Source organism: Saccoglossus kowalevskii, chromosome 1 (assembly GCF_978046115.1).
Source record: "Saccoglossus kowalevskii chromosome 1, keSacKowa6.1, whole genome shotgun sequence".
NCBI classification, from domain to species: domain Eukaryota; kingdom Metazoa; phylum Hemichordata; class Enteropneusta; family Harrimaniidae; genus Saccoglossus; species Saccoglossus kowalevskii.
This window is the reverse complement of record NC_140641.1, coordinates 41,128,309-41,148,305: the sequence shown is the minus strand read 5'-3', so window position 1 is coordinate 41,148,305 and position 19,997 is coordinate 41,128,309. Positions and strand designations below refer to the sequence as shown.

Here is a 19,997-nt window from a genome sequence, read left to right as displayed (position 1 = left end):
GGATTCTTTTAAACGAATTAAACAGATATAAATATATATATATATATATATATATATATATATATTGTATTACTAGTCTGAGCTTGAGATAACGGAATAACGGACTAATAACGGAATGACTATAATTAAGTCGCGTTTATAAACAAGAAAACAGTGAAAGGTGTCTCGTACGCACAAATAAATTCTCGAAGTGTACAACTCAATACAGTGTGGTAGATTTATCAATTACGAAGTCAAATTGTCTCTGTTTCGTACGTTTTGTACTAAAATGATTTTTGTGTGTGTTAAAAATTCCTTGCACAAGAACACCTCGTACCACACATGACCTAGCACACATTCGAGTGGTAGTTTCGAATGATAATTTCGATTTCAAATCACCCGGTAAATTGTTCTTCTGTACGTATAAGATACGTATGCAAGGGATGTTTTTCCGTACGAAAACACCGAATGTCGTCGAATTTTGCTTGTAGTTGGCTTAAAGTTACCCCAACTGTTCGCTTGACTGTGAAAGTTTGATATTTTTCTCTGATTTGTAGAAATTGTAGAAAACACATTACACAAAACGTTTATTTTTTAGAGTCGGACCGGTTTCAAGATTGCGTTCACTCTAAAGTAATTGTCGTCAAATTAATCTCATTGGTGTTATTATTGCTTGTACACCAGCTGGCCGTGTCTGTACCTGTGTCGTGTACGTACAGGGTCGGCGCCCTCCTGGCCCGTGACCTGTCTTGTGTATTGAACATAATGCTTCGGAATGCGCATGTGCATGTCTGGGTGAATCTTGACAATCAAACAATAGTTGTGGTCATGGTATACGCGTATTGTTTGGTTATTGGTGCATGGTAACTAAGGAGTGTGTTGTAAACATTATATTCAACAACCGGAAAAATGGTGAGTACTACACTCCTGATGCTCTGTTTATTTAAATTGAATACACATTGACAATCCATATTTCCAGAGAATGTATATAAAATCTCTGTCACGGCATGGAAATGTCACAATGTAAATGAGCCACTAATACGTAATGAGTGCCTACTAAAGAAAAATATACTGTGTATGTTCCATTCGACTGTTCGATAACTGCCACCCGATACCTTAACGAATATGTTACTTGAATCACAGTCCCTCAACTGTGAGGGACTGTGCTTGAATCCTTGCGTGTTCAATTTTCAGGTTCATGGTCAATATACTATGGTGCTTATTATGTAGTTTTGTTTTCGCCTAAAAGTTCTACACTGACTGTCGTCCGCTAAACATAACGGATACTGGGTAGTGCCAATGGTAGTACTATGGGGAAATGCTACAATAACAATATAAACCCACTTTTGGAACTCTGTGTCGCTCTTGCAATGACGTTTAATGTCGGGATCTGTCGCCTGGCACAAAAATATTTTGTTTAAATAAAAAAAATACTTATAGACTTAATGCTAACTCGCCATTGACTGGACAATGGTAATTCTACAAGACTTTATCAAACTTTCTATGACAAACAATGAATCCAATTGTGTGAACGCAGTGTATATTTAACACCCGGCCTGTCCTTGAATGGAATGTTACGCTAAAAGGTACGGCATAACTGTGTTACTGTTCTAGATCAGCTGGATCTAGTGTCATTACTTGTTGCTATACATGGTGACATTGCATCCTTGACAACCACATTATGTTGGGAAGCTAATGTTAGAGTGGCTCAATTTCATTTTGTTTTAGATAAGCCTATTCTTTTTAATTACCTTTATATGCAACCGGTTTCATTCGCAGCTGAATATAAACACATTTCCAATTAGAGTTTTATTTCTTATAATAAGAACATTATTTTTCAATTTACAGACGGACTGCAACATACCCGAAGATGTTATGTCGAGTTTATCCACGGAGCAGGTAGCAGGTACTACTAGTTTATATGTTTTGATGTGACTGTATAGTACATACAGAGGATATTTCATTAAATATATATTAAACCATCTTGAATTTTCAAGGTGAATGTTCGGCGAAGCACTCCACTATCACCTTGAAGTATTGCAAAACATGTTGAAAAAGCGACATGCAATTTTAGCCAATTGTGGTAAAATGACGTAATAGCGAAATGTTGATTTAGCGATCTCTCGTTGATTTCCTGTTTTCACAATACTTGTCTGTTGCATGCCAAAACAAATGCGCAGTTATCATCTCCATAAAACAACGAAAACTGTCAAGTGTAATTTGATTCTGTTCGTAATCATAAAAAAATGATTCAACGGGGATTTGAAATAGCGAGTATAGTTGCTGCGTTACATCCAGAACACTGACCTTTTATTGGGACTAAAAATTACCAAGTACTACTAATTTCCGTAATAATATATATCAGTATCATTTAATTTATTTATTTTTCTTGAAATAATGACCACAATGAATACGTTTATTTTTTTGTGTTAATAAAGTGTATCTATCATGTCAGTACGGTGGAGAAAGGGCGTTGTTTGGCAGCCATTTTGAATGTATAATAAAGTCATTAGCGACATCTTGAATTAGCGAATTAGTTCTCTCGCTAAATTCGCGAAAAAGACAATGCCCTCACAGTTTAGAATCAGTTTACCAACAGCCAATCATATTGCTTCTTTCATCAACGCGCTTGGCAGACGCGCACCCAAGTGCTTTTTGGCAGTCATTGTAACAAAGCTTTCTATTGGTCGGTAAACTTTCTATCGCGCAACCACGTGACATACACGGTATGAATAGAATTACCACACGGTGTTAGGGAGGGAGGAAAGTCCGAACGGAACAACACCGTGCAGGCGGACGATGATATCAAACGAGTGTAGTAATTTTCGTTTATTACGCGAGTTTGTTAAATTTGGTATTGCAGGTTCCCTCATGAGATATTCTGCTCATCCTATATTCACAATTTGTACTAAGATTATCTAATTGTATCTAATATTCATATTCTATATTTCTATCTATAAACCGTAATTTCTTCAGCGAAATGATTAATTCTCACATCAGATAGTCTAGCTTAAAGGCTCAAGATTGTGAGCCGACTCAGTCGCTCGAATAATAGTGTGTAAAAAAAACACCTTAAAATTCATCTCCTAAATTCAAAATTAATTAATTAATTGAGTAAGTAAATAAATAAATAAATAAATAAATAAATAAGTGGTCCCATTCACTCCGACACGGGCCTCCATATCCGGGCATCCGGGCAGTAATTAAGTGTTCAAACTAAATGCGATGATTTCGAGCATTACAAACTACGTAAATATAATTACATTATTTTACCTTAATATACCAAAATATCGTTCAAAAAGGTGAAATTTGGTTTTACCTAATGCGTTTTTATTATTTCGTATCACTTTCATTTACAGAATTCAGGGAGGGTTTTTCAATATTCGACAAAAATGGTGATGGCAAAATCGACAAGAAAGAACTTGGTACAGTCATGAGATCACTGGGTCAGAATCCAAGTGATAAAGAGATACTTGACATGATATCAGACGTTGACATTGACAGTAAGTAGTGACCCTCACAAACGACGTGTATTTGGAACCAATTTTACGTTGGTCTTTGTTCTTAATTTAAGTTGTAGTATAAATACTACATAAACATTCTCTTCGCGGTCACCTGAAACGTCATTATTCACTCAGCGGTGGGCTCGATAACTCGATCAGCCCAGCCATTATACCAGTATTAATCCGACACGAGATTCGGAGTGGGTAGTTCGTAGCATCTGATACGAAGTCGGGAGTGGGCATTCTATAGCACCTGAAAGAAGGTCTCTAGTGGGCAGTCTGTAGCATCTGAAAGAAGGTCTAAGGTGGACAGTCTATAGCATCTGAAACAAGGTCACTAGTGGGTAGTCTATAGCATCTGAAACAAGTTCTCTAGTAGCCAGTCTATAGCATCTGAAACAAGGTCTCTGGCAGCCAGTCTATAGCATCTGAAACAAGGTCTCTAGTAGCCAGTCTATAGCATCTGAAACAAGGTCTCTAGTAGCCAGTCTATAGCATCTGAAACAAGGTCTCTAGTAGCCAGTCTACAGCATCTGAAACAAGGTCACTAGTGGGTAGTCTATAGCATCTGAAACAAGGTCTCTAGTGGACAGTCTGTAGCATCTGAAAGAAGGTCTCTAATGGGCAGTCTATAGCATCTGAAACAAGGTCTCTAGTAGCCAGTCTATAGCATCTGAAACAAGGTCTCTAGTGGGTAGTCTATAGCATCTGAAACAAGGTCTCTAGTAGCCAGTCTACAGCATCTGAAACAAGGTCTTTAGTGGGTAGTCTATAGCATCTGAAACAAGGTCTCTAGTGGACAGTCTGTAGCATCTGAAAGAAGGTCTCTAATGGGCAGTCTATAGCATCTGAAACAAGGTCTCTAGTAGCCAGTCTATAGCATCTGAAACAAGGTCTCTAGTAGCCAGTCTATAGCATCTGAAACAAGGTCTCTAGTAGCCAGTCTATAGCATCTGAAACAAGGTCTCTAGTAGCCAGTCTATAGCATCTGAAACAAGGTCTCTAGTGGACAGTCTATAGCATCTGAAACAAGGTCTCTAATGGGCAGTCTATAGCATCTGAAACAAGGTCTCTAGTGGGTAGTCTATAGCATCTGAAACAAGGTCTCTAGTGGACAGGCTATAACATCGAAACAAGGTCTCTAGTGGACAGGCTATAGCATCTGAAGCAAGGTCTCTAGTAGCCAGTCTATAGCATCTGAAACAAGGTCTCTAGTGAACAGGCTATAGCATCTGAAACAAGGTCTCTAGTGGACAGGCTATAAAATCAGAAACAAGGTCTCTAGTGGGTAGTATATAGCATCTGAAACAAGGTCTCTAGTGGACAGTCTATATCATCTGAAACAAGGTCTCTAGTGGACAGGCTATAACATCTGAAACAATGTCTCTAGTGGACAGTCTATAGCATCTGAAACAAGGTCTCTAGTAGACAGTCTATAACATCTGGAACAAGGTATCCAGTGGGCAGTCTATAGCATCTGAAACAAGGTATCTAGTTATAAGTCTATAGCATGTGAAACAAGGCCTCTAGTGTGCAGTCTATAGCATCTGGAACAAGGTATCCAGTGGGCAGTCTATAGCATCTGAAACAAGGTCTCTAGTGATAAGTCTATAGCATTTGAAACAAGGTCTCTAGTAGGTAGTCTATAGCATCTGAAACAAGGTCTCTAGTGGACAGTCTATAGCATGTGAAACAAGGTCTCTAGTGGGTAGTCTATAGCATCTGAAACAAGGTCTCTAGTGGACAGGCTATAGCATCTGAAACAAGGTCTCTAGTAGCCAGTCTATAGCATCTGAAACAAGGTCTCTAGTGGACAGTCTATAACATCTGAAACAAGGTCTCTAGTGGACAGGCTATAACATCTGAAACAAGGTCTCTAGTGGCTAGTCTATAGCATCTGAAACAAGGTCTCTAGTGAACAGTCTATAGCATCTGAAACAAGGTCTCTAGTAGACAGTCTATAGCATCTGGAACAGGGTATCCAGTGGGCAGTCTATAGCATCTGAAACAAGGTCTCTAATGATAAGTCTATAGCATCTGAAACAAGGTATCTAGTGTGCAGTCTATAGCATCTGGAACAAGGTATCCAGTGGGCAGTCTATAGCATCTGAAACAAGGTCTCTCGTGATAAGTCTATAGCATCTGAAACAAGGTCTCTAGCAGGTAGTCCATAGCATCTGAAACAAGGTCTCTAGTAGGTAGTCTATAGCATCTGAAACAATGTCTCTAGCGGGTAGTCTATAGCATCTGAAACAAGGTCTCTAGTAGACAGTCTATAGCATCTGGAACAAGGTATCCAGTGGGCAGTCTATAGCATCTGAAACAAGGTCTCTAGTGATAAGTCTATAGCATCTGAAACAAGGTCTCTAGTGTGCAGTCTATATCATCTGAAACAAGGTCTCTACTGGACAGTCTACATCATCTGAAACAATGTCTCTAGTGGGTAGTCTATAGCATCTGAAACAAGGTCTCTAGTAGACAGTCTATAGCATCTGGAACAAGGTATCCAGTGGGCAGTCTATAGCATCTGAAACAAGGTCTCTAGTGATAAGTCTATAGCATCTGAAACAAGGTCTCTAGTGTGCAGTCTATATCATCTGAAACAAGGTCTCTACTGGACAGTCTACAGCATCTGAAACAAGGTCTCTAGTAGACAGTCTATAGCATCTGGAACAGGGTATCCAGTGGGCAGTCTATAGCATCTGAAACAAGGTCTCTAATGATAAGTCTATAGCATCTGAGACAAGGTCTCTAATGGGCAGTCTACAGCATCTGAAACAAGGTCTCTAGTTGGCAGTCTATAGCATCTGAATAAATGGTCTCTAGTGAACAGTCTATAGCATCTGAAACAAGGTCTCTAGTGGGCAGTCTATAGCATCTGAAAAAATGGTCTCTAGTGGACAGTCTTTAGCATCTGAAACAAGATCTCCAGTAGGCAGTCTATAACATCTGAAACATGGTCTCTAGTAGACAGTCTATAGCATCTGAAACAAGGTCTCTAGTGATAAGTCTATAGCATCTGAAACAAGGTTTCCAGTGTGCAGTCTATAGCATCTGAAACTAGGTCTCTAGTGGACAGGCTATAACATCTGAAACAAGGTCTCTAGTGGACAGTCTATAGCATCTGAAACAAGGTCTCTAGTAGACAGTCTATAACATCTGGAACAAGGTATCCAGTGGGCAGTCTATAGCATCTGAAACAAGGTATCTAGTTATAAGTCTATAGCATGTGAAACAAGGCCTCTAGTGTGCAGTCTATAGCATCTGGAACAAGGTATCCAGTGGGCAGTCTATAGCATCTGAAACAAGGTCTCTAGTGATAAGTCTATAGCATTTGAAACAAGGTCTCTAGTAGGTAGTCTATAGCATCTGAAACAAGGGCACTAGTGGACAGTCTATAGCATCTGAAACAAGGTCTCTAATGGGCAGTCTATAGCATCTGAAACAAGGTCTCTAGTGGGCAGTCTATAGCATCTGAAAAAAATGTCTCTAGTGGACAGTCTTTAGCATCTGAAACAAGGTCTCTAGTGGACAGGCTATAACATCTGAAACAAGGTCTCTAGTGGCTAGTCTATAGCATCTGAAACAAGGTCTCTAGTGAACAGTCTATAGCATCTGAAACAAGGTCTCTAGTAGACAGTCTATAGCATCTGGAACAGGGTATCCAGTGGGCAGTCTATAGCATCTGAAACAAGGTCTCTAATGATAAGTCTATAGCATCTGAAACAAGGTATCTAGTGTGCAGTCTATAGCATCTGGAACAAGGTATCCAGTGGGCAGTCTATAGCATCTGAAACAAGGTCTCTCGTGATAAGTCTATAGCATCTGAAACAAGGTCTCTAGCAGGTAGTCCATAGCATCTGAAACAAGGTCTCTAGTAGGTAGTCTATAGCATCTGAAACAATGTCTCTAGTGGGTAGGCTATAGCATCTGAAACAAGGTCTCTAGTAGATAGTCTATAGCATCTGGAACAAGGTATCCAGTGGGCATTCTATAGCATCTGAAACAAGGTCTCTAGTGATAAGTCTATAGCATCTGAAACAAGGTCTCTAGTGTGCAGTCTATATCATCTGAAACAAGGTCTCTACTGGACAGTCTACAGCATCTGAAACAAGGTCTCTAGTAGACAGTCTATAGCATCTGGAACAGGGTATCCAGTGGGCAGTCTATAGCATCTGAAACAAGGTCTCTAATGATAAGTCTATAGCATCTGAAACAAGGTCTCTAATGGGCAGTCTACAGCATCTGAAACAAGGTCTCTAGTTGGCAGTCTATAGCATCTGAATAAATGGTCTCTAGTGAACAGTCTATAGCATCTGAAACAAGGTCTCTAGTGGGCAGTCTATAGCATCTGAAAAAATGGTCTCTAGTGGACAGTCTTTAGCATCTGAAACAAGATCTCCAGTAGGCAGTCTATAACATCTGAAACATGGTCTCTAGTAGACAGTCTATAGCATCTGAAACAAGGTCTCTAGTGATAAGTCTATAGCATCTGAAACAAGGTTTCCAGTGTGCAGTCTATAGCATCTGAAACTAGGTCTCTAGTGGACAGGCTATAACATCTGAAACAAGGTCTCTAGTGGACAGTCTATAGCATCTGAAACAAGGTCTCTAGTAGACAGTCTATAACATCTGGAACAAGGTATCCAGTGGGCAGTCTATAGCATCTGAAACAAGGTATCTAGTTATAAGTCTATAGCATGTGAAACAAGGCCTCTAGTGTGCAGTCTATAGCATCTGGAACAAGGTATCCAGTGGGCAGTCTATAGCATCTGAAACAAGGTCTCTAGTGATAAGTCTATAGCATTTGAAACAAGGTCTCTAGTAGGTAGTCTATAGCATCTGAAACAAGGGCACTAGTGGACAGTCTATAGCATCTGAAACAAGGTCTCTAATGGGCAGTCTATAGCATCTGAAACAAGGACTCTAGTAGGCAGTCTATAGCATCTGAAAAAAATTGTCTCTAGTGGACAGTCTTTAGCATCTGAAACAAGATCTCCAGTAGGCAGTCTATAACATCTGAAACATGGTCTCTAGTAGCCAGTCTATAGCATCTGAAACAAGGTGTTTAGTGTGCAGTCTATAACACCTGAAAGAAGGTCTCTAGATGGCAGTCTATAACATCTGGAACAAGGTCACTAGTGGGCAGTCTATAGCATCTAAAAGAAGGTCTCTAGTGGACAGTCTATATCATCTGAAACAAGATCTCTAGAGGACTGGCTATAGCATCTGAAACAAGGTCTCTAGTGTGCAGGATATAGCATCTGAAACAAGGTCACTAGTGGGTAGTCTATAGCATCTGAAACAAGGTCTTTAGTGGATAGGCTATAACATCTGAAACAATGTCTCTAGTGTGCAGTCTATATAATCTGAAACAAGGTCTCTAGTGTGGAGTCTATAATATCTGAAACATGGTCTCTAGAGGGCAGTCTGTAGCATCTGAAACAAGGTCACTAGTGGGTAGTCTGTAGCATCTGATACAAGATCTCTAGTAGGCAGTCTATAACATCTGAATCAAAGTCTCTAGTGGGCAGTCTATAGCATCTGAAACAAGGTTTCTAGTAGGCAGTGTATATCATCTGAAACACGGTTTCTAGTGAGCAGTCTATAGCATCTGAAACAAGGTCTCTAGGGTCAGTCTGTAGTATCTGAAACAAGGTCACTAGTGGGTAGTCTATAGCATCTGAAACAAGGTCTTTAGTGGACAGGCTATAACATCTGAAACAATGTCTCTAGTGTGCAGTCTATATAATCTGAAACAAGGTCTCTAGTGTGGAGTCTATAGTATCTGAAACATGGTCTCTAGAGGGCAAGCTGAAGCATCTGAAACAAGGTCACTAGTGGGTAGTCTGTAGCATCTGATACAAGACCTCTAGTAGGCAGTCTATAACATCTGAATCAAAGTCTCTAGTGGGCAGTCTATAGCATCTGAAACAGGGTCTCTAGTGGGCAATCTATAGTATCTGAAACAAGGTCTCTAGTGGACATTCTATTGCACCTGAAACAAGGTATCTAGTCTATAGAATGTGAAACAAGGTCTCTAGTGTGCAGTCTATAGCATCTGGAACAAGGTATCCAGCGGGCAGTCTATAGCATCTGAAACAAGGTCTCTAGTGATAAGTCTATAACATCTGAAACAAGGTCTCTAGTAGGTAGTCTATTGCATCTGAAACAAGGTCTCTAATGGGCAGTCTGTAGCATCTGAAAGAAGGTCTCTAATGGGCAGTCTATAGCATCTGAAACAAGGTCTCTAGTAGCCAGTCTATAGCATCTGAAACAAGGTCTCTAGTGGGTAGTCTATAGCATCTGAAACAAGGTCTCTAGTAGCCAGTCTACAGCATCTGAAACAAGGTCTTTAGTGGGTAGTCTATAGCATCTGAAACAAGGTCTCTAGTGGACAGTCTGTAGCATCTGAAAGAAGGTCTCTAATGGGCAGTCTATAGCATCTGAAACAAGGTCTCTAGTAGCCAGTCTATAGCATCTGAAACAAGGTCTCTAGTAGCCAGTCTATAGCATCTGAAACAAGGTCTCTAGTAGCCAGTCTATAGCATCTGAAACAAGGTCTTTAGTAGCCAGTCTATAGCATCTGAAACAAGGTCTCTAGTAGCCAGTCTATAGCATCTGAAACAAGGTCTCTAGTGGACAGTCTATAGCATCTGAAACAAGGTCTCTAATGGGCAGTCTATAGCATCTGAAACAAGGTCCCTAGTAGCCAGTCTATAGCATCTGAAACAAGGTCTCTAGTGGGTAGTCTATAGCATCTGAAACAAGGTCTCTAGTGGACAGGCTATAGCATCTGAAGCAAGGTCTCTAGTAGCCAGTCTATAGCATCTGAAACAAGGTCTCTAGTGGACAGGCTATAGCATCTGAAACAAGGTCTCTAGTGGACAGGCTATAACATCAGAAACAAGGTCTCTAGTGGGTAGTCTATAGCATCAGAAACAAGGTCTCTAGTGGACAGTCTATAGCATCTGAAACAAGGTCTCTAGTGGACAGGCTATAACATCTGAAACAAGGTCTCTAGTGGACAGTTTATAGCATCTGGAACAAGGTCTCTAGTAGACAGTCTATAACATCTGGAACAAGGTATCCAGTGGGCAGTCTATAGCATCTGAAACAAGGTATCTAGTTATAAGTCTATAGCATGTGAAACAAGGCCTCTAGTGTGCAGTCTATAGCATCTGGAACAAGGTATCCAGTGGGCAGTCTATAGCATCTGAAACAAGGTCTCTAGTGATAAGTCTATAGCATTTGAAACAAGGTCTCTAGTAGGTAGTCTATAGCATCTGAAACAAGGTCTCTAGTGGACAGTCTATAGCATGTGAAACAAGGTCTCTAGTGGGTAGTCTATAGCATCTGAAACAAGGTCTCTAGTGGACAGGCTATAGCATCTGAAACAAGGTCTCTAGTAGCCAGTCTATAGCATCTGAAACAAGGTCTCTAGTGGACAGTCTATAGCATCTGAAACAAGGTCTCTAGTGGACAGGCTATAACATCTGAAACAAGGTCTCTAGTGGCTAGTCTATAGCATCATAAACAAGGTCTCTAGTGGACAGGCTATAGCATCTGAAACAAGGTCTCTAGTGGACAGGCTATAACATCAGAAACAAGGTCTCTAGTGGGTAGTCTATAGCATCTGAAACAAGGTCTCTAGTGGACAGGCTATAACATCTGAAACAAGGTCTCTAGTGGACAGTCTATAGCATCTGAAACAAGGTCTCTAGTAGGCAGTCTATAACATCTGGAACAAGGTATCCAGTGGGCAGTCTATAGCATCTGAAACAAGGTATCTAGTTATAAGTCTATAGCATGTGAAACAAGGCCTCTAGTGTGCAGTCTATAGCATCTGGAACAAGGTATCCAGTGGGCAGTCTATAGCATCTGAAACAAGGTCTCTAGTGGACAGTCTATAGCATGTCAAACAAGGTCTCTAGTGGGTAGTCTATAGCATCTGAAACAAGGTCTCTAGTGGACAGGCTATAGCATCTGAAACAAGGTCTCTAGTAGCCAGTCTATAGCATCTGAAACAAGGTCTCTAGTGGACAGTCTATAGCATCTGAAACAAGGTCTCTAGTGGACAGGCTATAACATCTGAAACAAGGTCTCTAGTGGCTAGTCTATAGCATCTGAAACAAGGTCCCTAGTGGACAGTCTATAACATCTGAAACAAGGTCTCTAGTAGACAGTCTATAGCATCTGAAACAAGGTATCCAGTGGGCAGTCTATAGCATCTGAAACAAGGTCTCTAATGATAAGTCTATAGCATCTGAAACAAGGTATCTAGTGTGCAGTCTATAGCATCTGGAACAAGGTATCCAGTGTGCAGTCTATAGCATCTGAAACAAGGTCTTTAGTGGACAGGCTATAACATCTGAAATAATGTCTCTAGTGTGCAGTCTATATAATCTGAAACAAGGTCTCTTGTATGAAGTCTATAGTATCTGAAACATGGTCTCTAGAGGGCAGTATGTAGCATCTGAAACAAAGTCACTAGTGGGTAGTCTGTAGCATCTGATACAAGATCTCCAGTAGGCAGTCCATAACATCTGAATCAAAGTCTCTAGTGGGCAGTCTATAGCATCTGATACAAGGTCTCTAGTAGGCAGTGTATAGCATCTGAAACAAGGTCTCTAGTGATAAGTCTATAGCATCTGAAACAAGGTCTCTAGTGTGCAGTCTATAGCATCTGAAACTAGGTCTCTAGTGGACAGTCTATAGTATCTGAAACAATGTCTCTAGTGAACAGTCTACAGCATCTGAAACAAGGTCTCTAGTGGGCAGTCTATAGCATCTGAAAAAATGGTCTCTCGTGGACAAACTATAGCATCTGAAACAAGGTGTTTAGTGTGCAGTCTATAGCATCTGAAAGAAGGTCTCTAGATGGCAGTCTATAACATCTGGAACAAGGTCACTAGTGGGCAGTCTATAGCATCTAAAAGAAGGTCTCTAGAGGACAGTCTATAGCATCTGAAACAAGGTCTCTTGAGGACAGGCTATAGCATCTGAAACAATGTCTCTTGAGGACAGGCTATAGCATCTGAAACAAGGTCTCTAGTGTGCAGTCTATAGTATCTGAAACATGGTCTCTACAGGGCAGTCTGTAGCATCTGAAACAAGGTCACTAGTGGGTAGTCTGTAGCATCTGATACAAGATCTCTAGTAGGCAGTCTATAACATCTGAATCAAAGTCTCTAGTGGGCAGTTTATAGCATCTGAAACAAGTTCTCTAAGGGCAGTCTGTAGTATCTGAAACAAGGTCACTAGTGGGTAGTCTATAGCATCTGAAACAAGGTCTTTAGTGGACAGGCTATAACATCTGAAACGATGTCTCTAGTGTGCAGTCTATATAATCTGAAACAAGGTCTCTAGTGTGGAGTCTATAGTATCTGAAACATGGTCTCTAGAGGGCAGTCTATAACATCTGGAACAAGGTCACTAGTGGGCAGTCTATAGCATCTAAAAGAAGGTCTCTAGTGGACAGTCTATAGCGTCTGAAACAAGGTCTCTAGTGGACAAGGTATAGCATCTGAAGCAAGGTCTCTAGTGGGTAGTCTATAGCAACTGAAACAAGGTCTTTAGTGGACAGGCTATAACATCTGAAACAAGGTCTCTATTGTGCAGTCTATATAATCTGAAACAAGGTCTCTAGTAGCCAGTCTATAGCATCTGAAACAAGGTCTCTAGTAGACCGTCTATAGCATCTGAAACAAGGTCACTAGTGATAAGTCTATAGCATCTGAAACAAGGTCTTTAGTGGACAGGCTATAACATCTGAAACAATGTCTCTAGTGTGCAGTCTATAGTATCTGAAACATGGTCTCTACAGGGCAGTCTGTAGCATCTGAAACAAGGTCACTAGTGGGTAGTCTGTAGCATCTGATACAAGATCTCTAGTAGGCAGTCTATAACATCTGAATCAAAGTCTCTAGTGGGCAGTTTATAGCATCTGAAACAAGTTCTCTAAGGGCAGTCTGTAGTATCTGAAACAAGGTCACTAGTGGGTAGTCTATAGCATCTGAAACAAGGTCTTTAGTCGACAGGCTATAACATCTGAAACGATGTCTCTAGTGTGCAGTCTATATAATCTGAAACAAGGTCTCTAGTGTGGAGTCTATAGTATCTGAAACATGGTCTCTAGAGGGCAGTCTATAACATCTGGAACAAGGTCACTAGTGGGCAGTCTATAGCATCTAAAAGAAGGTCTCTAGTGGACAGTCTATAGCGTCTGAAACAAGGTCTCTAGTGGACAAGGTATAGCATCTGAAGCAAGGTCTAAGTGGGTAGTCTATAGCAACTGAAACAAGGTCTTTAGTGGACAGGCTATAACATCTGAAACAAGGTCTCTATTGTGCAGTCTATATAATCTGAAACAAGGTCTCTAGTAGCCAGTCTATAGCATCTGAAACAAGGTCTCTAGTAGACCGTCTATAGCATCTGAAACAAGGTCACTAGTGATAAGTCTATAGCATCTGAAACAAGGTCTCTAGTGTGCAGTCTATAGCATCGGAAACTAGGTCTCTAGTGTGGAGTCTATAGTATCTGAAACATGGTCTCTAGAGGGCAGTCTGTAGCATCTGAAACAAGGTCACTAGTGGGTAGTCTGTAGCATCTGATACAAGATCTCTAGTAGGCAGTCTATAACATCTGAAACAAGGTCTCTAGTGGGCAGTCTATATCATCTGAAACAAGGTCTCTAGTCGGCAGTGTATATCATCTTAAACAAGCTCTCTAGTGAGCAGTCTATAGCATCTGAAGCAAGCTCTCTAGTAGGCAGTCTATAGCATCTGAAACAAGGTCTCTAATGGGCAGTCTACAGCATCTGAAACAGGGTCTCTAGTGGGCAGTCTATAGTATCTGAAACAAGGTCTCTCGTGGACAGTCTATAGCATCTGAAACAAGGTCTCGAGTGGGCAGTCCATAGCACCTGAAACAAGGTCTCTAGTGGACAGTCTATATCATATGAAACAAGGTCACTAGTGGGCAGTCTATAGCATCTAAAAGAAGGTCTCTAGAGGACAGTCTATAGCATCTGAAACAAGGTCTCTAGAGGACAGGATATAGCATCTGAAACAAGGTCTTTAGTGGACAGGCTATAACATCTGAAACAAGGTCTCTATTGTGCAGTCTATATAATCTGAAACAAGGTCTCTAGTAGCCAGTCTATAGCATCTGAAACAAGGTCTCTAGTAGACCGTCTATAGCATCTGAAACAAGGTCACTAGTGATAAGTCTATAGCATCTGAAACAAGGTCTTTAGTGGACAGGCTATAACATCTGAAACAATGTCTCTAGTGTGCAGTCTATAGTATCTGAAACATGGTCTCTACAGGGCAGTCTGTAGCATCTGAAACAAGGTCACTAGTGGGTAGTCTGTAGCATCTGATACAAGATCTCTAGTAGGCAGTCTATAACATCTGAATCAAAGTCTCTAGTGGGCAGTTTATAGCATCTGAAACAAGTTCTCTAAGGGCAGTCTGTAGTATCTGAAACAAGGTCACTAGTGGGTAGTCTATAGCATCTGAAACAAGGTCTTTAGTCGACAGGCTATAACATCTGAAACGATGTCTCTAGTGTGCAGTCTATATACTCTGAAACAAGGTCTCTAGTGTGGAGTCTATAGTATCTGAAACATGGTCTCTAGAGGGCAGTCTATAACATCTGGAACAAGGTCACTAGTGGGCAGTCTATAGCATCTAAAAGAAGGTCTCTAGTGGACAGTCTATAGCGTCTGAAACAAGGTCTCTAGTGGACAAGGTATAGCATCTGAAGCAAGGTCTAAGTGGGTAGTCTATAGCAACTGAAACAAGGTCTTTAGTGGACAGGCTATAACATCTGAAACAAGGTCTCTATTGTGCAGTCTATATAATCTGAAACAAGGTCTCTAGTAGCCAGTCTATAGCATCTGAAACAAGGTCTCTAGTAGACCGTCTATAGCATCTGAAACAAGGTCACTAGTGATAAGTCTATAGCATCTGAAACAAGGTCTCTAGTGTGCAGTCTATAGCATCGGAAACTAGGTCTCTAGTGTGGAGTCTATAGTATCTGAAACATGGTCTCTAGAGGGCAGTCTGTAGCATCTGAAACAAGGTCACTAGTGGGTAGTCTGTAGCATCTGATACAAGATCTCTAGTAGGCAGTCTATAACATCTGAAACAAGGTCTCTAGTGGGCAGTCTATATCATCTGAAACAAGGTCTCTAGTCGGCAGTGTATATCATCTTAAACAAGCTCTCTAGTGAGCAGTCTATAGCATCTGAAGCAAGCTCTCTAGTAGGCAGTCTATAGCATCTGAAACAAGGTCTCTAATGGGCAGTCTACAGCATCTGAAACAGGGTCTCTAGTGGGCAGTCTATAGTATCTGAAACAAGGTCTCTCGTGGACAGTCTATAGCATCTGAAACAAGGTCTCGAGTGGGCAGTCCATAGCACCTGAAACAAGGTCTCTAGTGGACAGTCTATATCATATGAAACAAGGTCACTAGTGGGCAGTCTATAGCATCTAAAAGAAGGTCTCTAGAGGACAGTCTATAGCATCTGAAACAAGGTCTCTAGAGGACAGGATATAGCATCTGAAACAAGGTCTTTAGTGGACAGGCTATAACATCTGAAACAATGTCTCTAGTGTGCAGTCTATAATATCTGAAACATGGTCTCTACAGGGCAGTCTGTAGCATCTGAAACAAGGTCACTAGTGGGTAGTCTGTAGCATCTGATACAAGATCTCTAGTAGGCAGTCTATAACATCTGAATCAAAGTCTCTAGTGGGCAGTCTCTAGCATCTGAAACAAGGTCTCTAGGGGCAGTCTTTAGTATCTGAAACAAGGTCACTAGTGGGTAGTCTATAGCATCTGAAACAAGGTCTTTAGTGGACAGGCTATAACATCTGAAACAATGTCTCTTGTGTGCAGTCTATATAATCTGAAACAAGGTCTCTAGTGTGTAGTCTATTGTATCTGAAACATGGTCTCTAGAGGGCAGTCTGAAGCATCTGAAACAAGGTCACTAGTGGGTAGTCTGTAGCATCTGATACAAGATCTCTAGTAGGCAGTGTATATCATCTGAAACAAGGTATCTAGTGTGCAGTCTATATAATCTGAAACAAGGTCTCTAGTGTGGAGTCTATAGTATTTGAAACATGGTCTCTAGAGGGCAGTCTGTAGCATCTGAAACAAGGTCACTAGTGGGTAGTCAGTAGCATCTGATACAAGATCTCTAGTAGGCAGTCTTTGGCACCTGAAACAACGTCTCTAGTGGGCAGTCTATAGCATCTGAAACAGGGTTTCTAGTAGGCAGTCTATAGTATCTGAAACAAGGTCTCTAGTGGACAGTCTATTGCATCTGAAACAAGGTATCTCGTGGGCAGTCTATAGCACCTGAAACAAGGTCTCTAGTGGACAGTCTATATCATGTGAAACAAAGTCTCTAGTGTGCAGTCTATATCACCTGAAACAACGTCTCTAGTGGGCAGTCTATAGCATCTGAAACAGGGTCTCTAGTGGGCAGTCTATAGTGTCTGAAACAAGGTCTCTAGTGGACAGTCTATTGCATCTGAAACAAGGTCTCTCGTGGGCAGTCTATAGCACCTGAAACAAGGTCTCTAGTGGACAGTCTTTAGCACCTGAAACAAAGTCTCTAGTGTGCAGTCTATATCATCTGAAAGAAGGTCTCTATTGGACAGACTATAGCATCTGAAACAAACTCTCTAGTGAGCAGTCTATAGCATCTGAAACAAGGTCTCTAGTAGGCAGTCTTTAGCACCTGAAACAACGTCTTTAGTAGGCAGTATATAACACCTGCTACAAGGTCTCTAGTGTGCAGTCTATAGCATCTGAAACAAGGTCTCTAGGGGCAGTCTGTAGTATCTGAAACAAGGTCTCTAGTAGGCAGTCTTTAGCACCTGAAACAACGTCTTTAGTAGGCAGTCTATATCATCTGAAACAAGGTCTCTAGTGGGCAGTCTATAGCATCTCAAACGAGGTATCTAGTGGGCAGTCTATATCATCTGAAACAAGGTATCTGGAGTGCAGTCTATAGCATCTGAAACAAGGTTTCATGCGGGCATTCTATAGCATCTGAGCAAGGTCTCTAGTGTGCAGTCTATAGCATCTGAAACATGGTCTCTAGTGGACAGTCTATAGCATCTGAAAAAAGGTCTCTAGGGTCTGTAGCTTCTGAAACAAGGTGACTAGTCCACTGAGACGATTATGTGCAGCTACATTGTGGGTGTTCGTATCAGTTCTGCATCTCGTAATTGTTACTTTAATCACAGCGATCTGGAAAGTGTCCCAGCTATAATTAACGTTTTTGACTTATCCTGAAAGGGTACCATCTTTCCTTGTGCAATTGGTAAATCGCTATTTATATCATTTCCCAGTTATTAAATCTGTAGAATATGTTTCAATAATATATATTTTGTTCTTGGCACACAGTCCGAGCGGACTCTATGCTTCTGCTACAATCTTTTCAAGCGCCATATTCGGCGATTAATTGCGACGACCATTTCATTGATACGTTCAATGTACAACAATGTACAAATTAACGTGGCTAACTCTGGCTTCCTTTCCGATCAGTGACAGTGAGGTAATTCTCCAATAACCAAATTATAATTTAAAGTTGTACTCTTTGAAGTCCAAATTGAAAATGTAATTTTATCTAACTCAGTTCATTGATATTGTGAGAATTTAAAAAAATTCATGATGGATGGATTTTATTATTTTTTTTTTTTCATTCAAAATTGTCTAATACCAAGTGTACTTATCCACGATGCGGCTCTATGACAATGTTGTTGAAATGCTAACATAAAATGTATACACTTCTATGCGATGATAACAGTACAGTATTTTATGATATCTTCATCATAGACAGTGGAACAATTGAATTTCCGGAATTCGTAGCCCTTATGCTAAAGAAACTCGGCGTTGATACAAAAGCGGAACTCCAAGATGCGTTCGCTTATTTTGACAAAGACAATAATGGTAAAATCGATGCTAAAGAATTGCGGATCGTTCTTACGAGTATTGGAGAAAAATTAACTGATAAAGAAGTAAGAGAAATGATAAGTGAAGCGGACACAAATAACGACGGACTGATAGAATATACAGGTACAGAAACTTATTATACAGATAGCGTTGTATTATTTGATTTTAGTACCTGTTATGTGTTCCGTCATATGAATACTAATTTTAACTACGTCTTTTTCTCTATCCACAGAATTTGTTGAAATGATGACAGGGGAAAGTGTTTTCAAGTGAAGATGAAGCCTCTTTACCACAACGTTATATGTTACTTTTAATTTATTTTAATCGCACCAGATGGCATAATTTATACTAAATTCACACAATATACATGTATGACCATGGTCATTTGGTTGTATATATAATTTGTGTCAAATATGCCTGTAGGGCAAACACCAATGGTATTGTACTTTGTGTAAACTGCCAACAAAATAGTGATTCGACGTATTTTAAATTCTTGCCTAAATAATAGTTTCTAACTTCAATTGCCAATTTCTAATGTTCTCTTTATGTGTATGTCACATTTAATCTGTATGTATGTAAGTAAAATTGTTCATGTCTTTGTTAAACAAATTTTCAAAGAAAAAACACAGTAAATTCAAATTAATAAAACCTTCATGATCCATTGCTTGTCAACTCTGAGGAGAAACACGTTGAGGCCCACCATGTTGTACGCGTAACAAATCTGCTTCTCTAAAAAGGACGCTTCTGTCTAACCTGTATAGGTACGTTTTTACTGAGTTTAAACCGATCCAAATTTTAATCTCGTTTATTAAACAAACAAACAAACAAACAAATTGGACTTGACTCAGACAAGCTAAATGTGTAAAAAGCATGGTCAATCATTTAGCTTTCAATACACTTTATCGATTCATTAATTCGTTATTGGTGAGCATTTATGGTATATTAACAGAAAGAAAAATAACGAATCTTTGTGACATTAGACTGATACATATAATTATTAACATAGTTGACGTCAGATAGTCAAACAGGCATTTACAGTGTCGCAATGACGAAAAATAAATGCTAGAGCGAATCTGGGATTACTGAAGTGTAAGCTTGATCGACGTCATGGAATACTGAGTCGAATAAATTGCGTACTTGGTAAGATTATTGAATCAGGTCACTTATCTTGACAGAATAATCAAGTTTGTAGCACATATTCACGATTATGGTACTGGTTATGTAAACACATATATATTCCATTGCTATTATTCACTACTACAGGATACCGGTATAAAAGTAGACGAAATCGCAATAGAATATTGAATCCAGCTTTATTAAAAACAGAGTAAACATGCGATCAGCCAATCGCTGCAGCCGTTTGCGCGATCACGTGATTACCGGCGATGTGTCTCACGGTTAAAGCATTGCGAAATTTCTACTACTGAATACAATAGTAAACAATATATTTATGTAATTCCTGTAATATATGTTTATAACGTCTACTTCAAACATGCAAGTTGTTGATCCTAACTAATACTGCAACGACGTGTGAACCAT

At 40.1% G+C, this 19,997-nt stretch overlaps 1 protein-coding gene across 1 annotated transcript; it reads left to right on the top strand.

Moving 5' to 3' along the window:
* Positions 1-798: 798 nt before the first annotated feature.
* LOC100367223 (uncharacterized) lies at positions 799-19,106 on the top strand. Its single transcript, XM_002736754.3, has 5 exons — positions 799-891; positions 1,828-1,885; positions 3,339-3,482; positions 18,342-18,581; positions 18,691-19,106. Exons 1-5 carry the CDS (start codon positions 889-891, stop codon positions 18,729-18,731), a joined length of 486 nt encoding a protein of 161 aa, XP_002736800.1. The 5' UTR covers positions 799-888; the 3' UTR covers positions 18,732-19,106.
* The last annotated feature ends 891 nt before the right edge of the window (positions 19,107-19,997 follow it).

What these genes read in the sequence shown, in the direction of transcription:
- LOC100367223 (XM_002736754.3), top strand. An exon ending in ATCAGACGTTGACATTGACA is followed by an intron (nt 3,483 to 18,341) that starts GTAAGTAGTGAC and finishes TCTTCATCATAG; the next exon opens with ACAGTGGAACAATTGAATTT. An exon ending in CGGACTGATAGAATATACAG is followed by an intron (nt 18,582 to 18,690) that starts GTACAGAAACTT and finishes CTCTATCCACAG; the next exon opens with AATTTGTTGAAATGATGACA.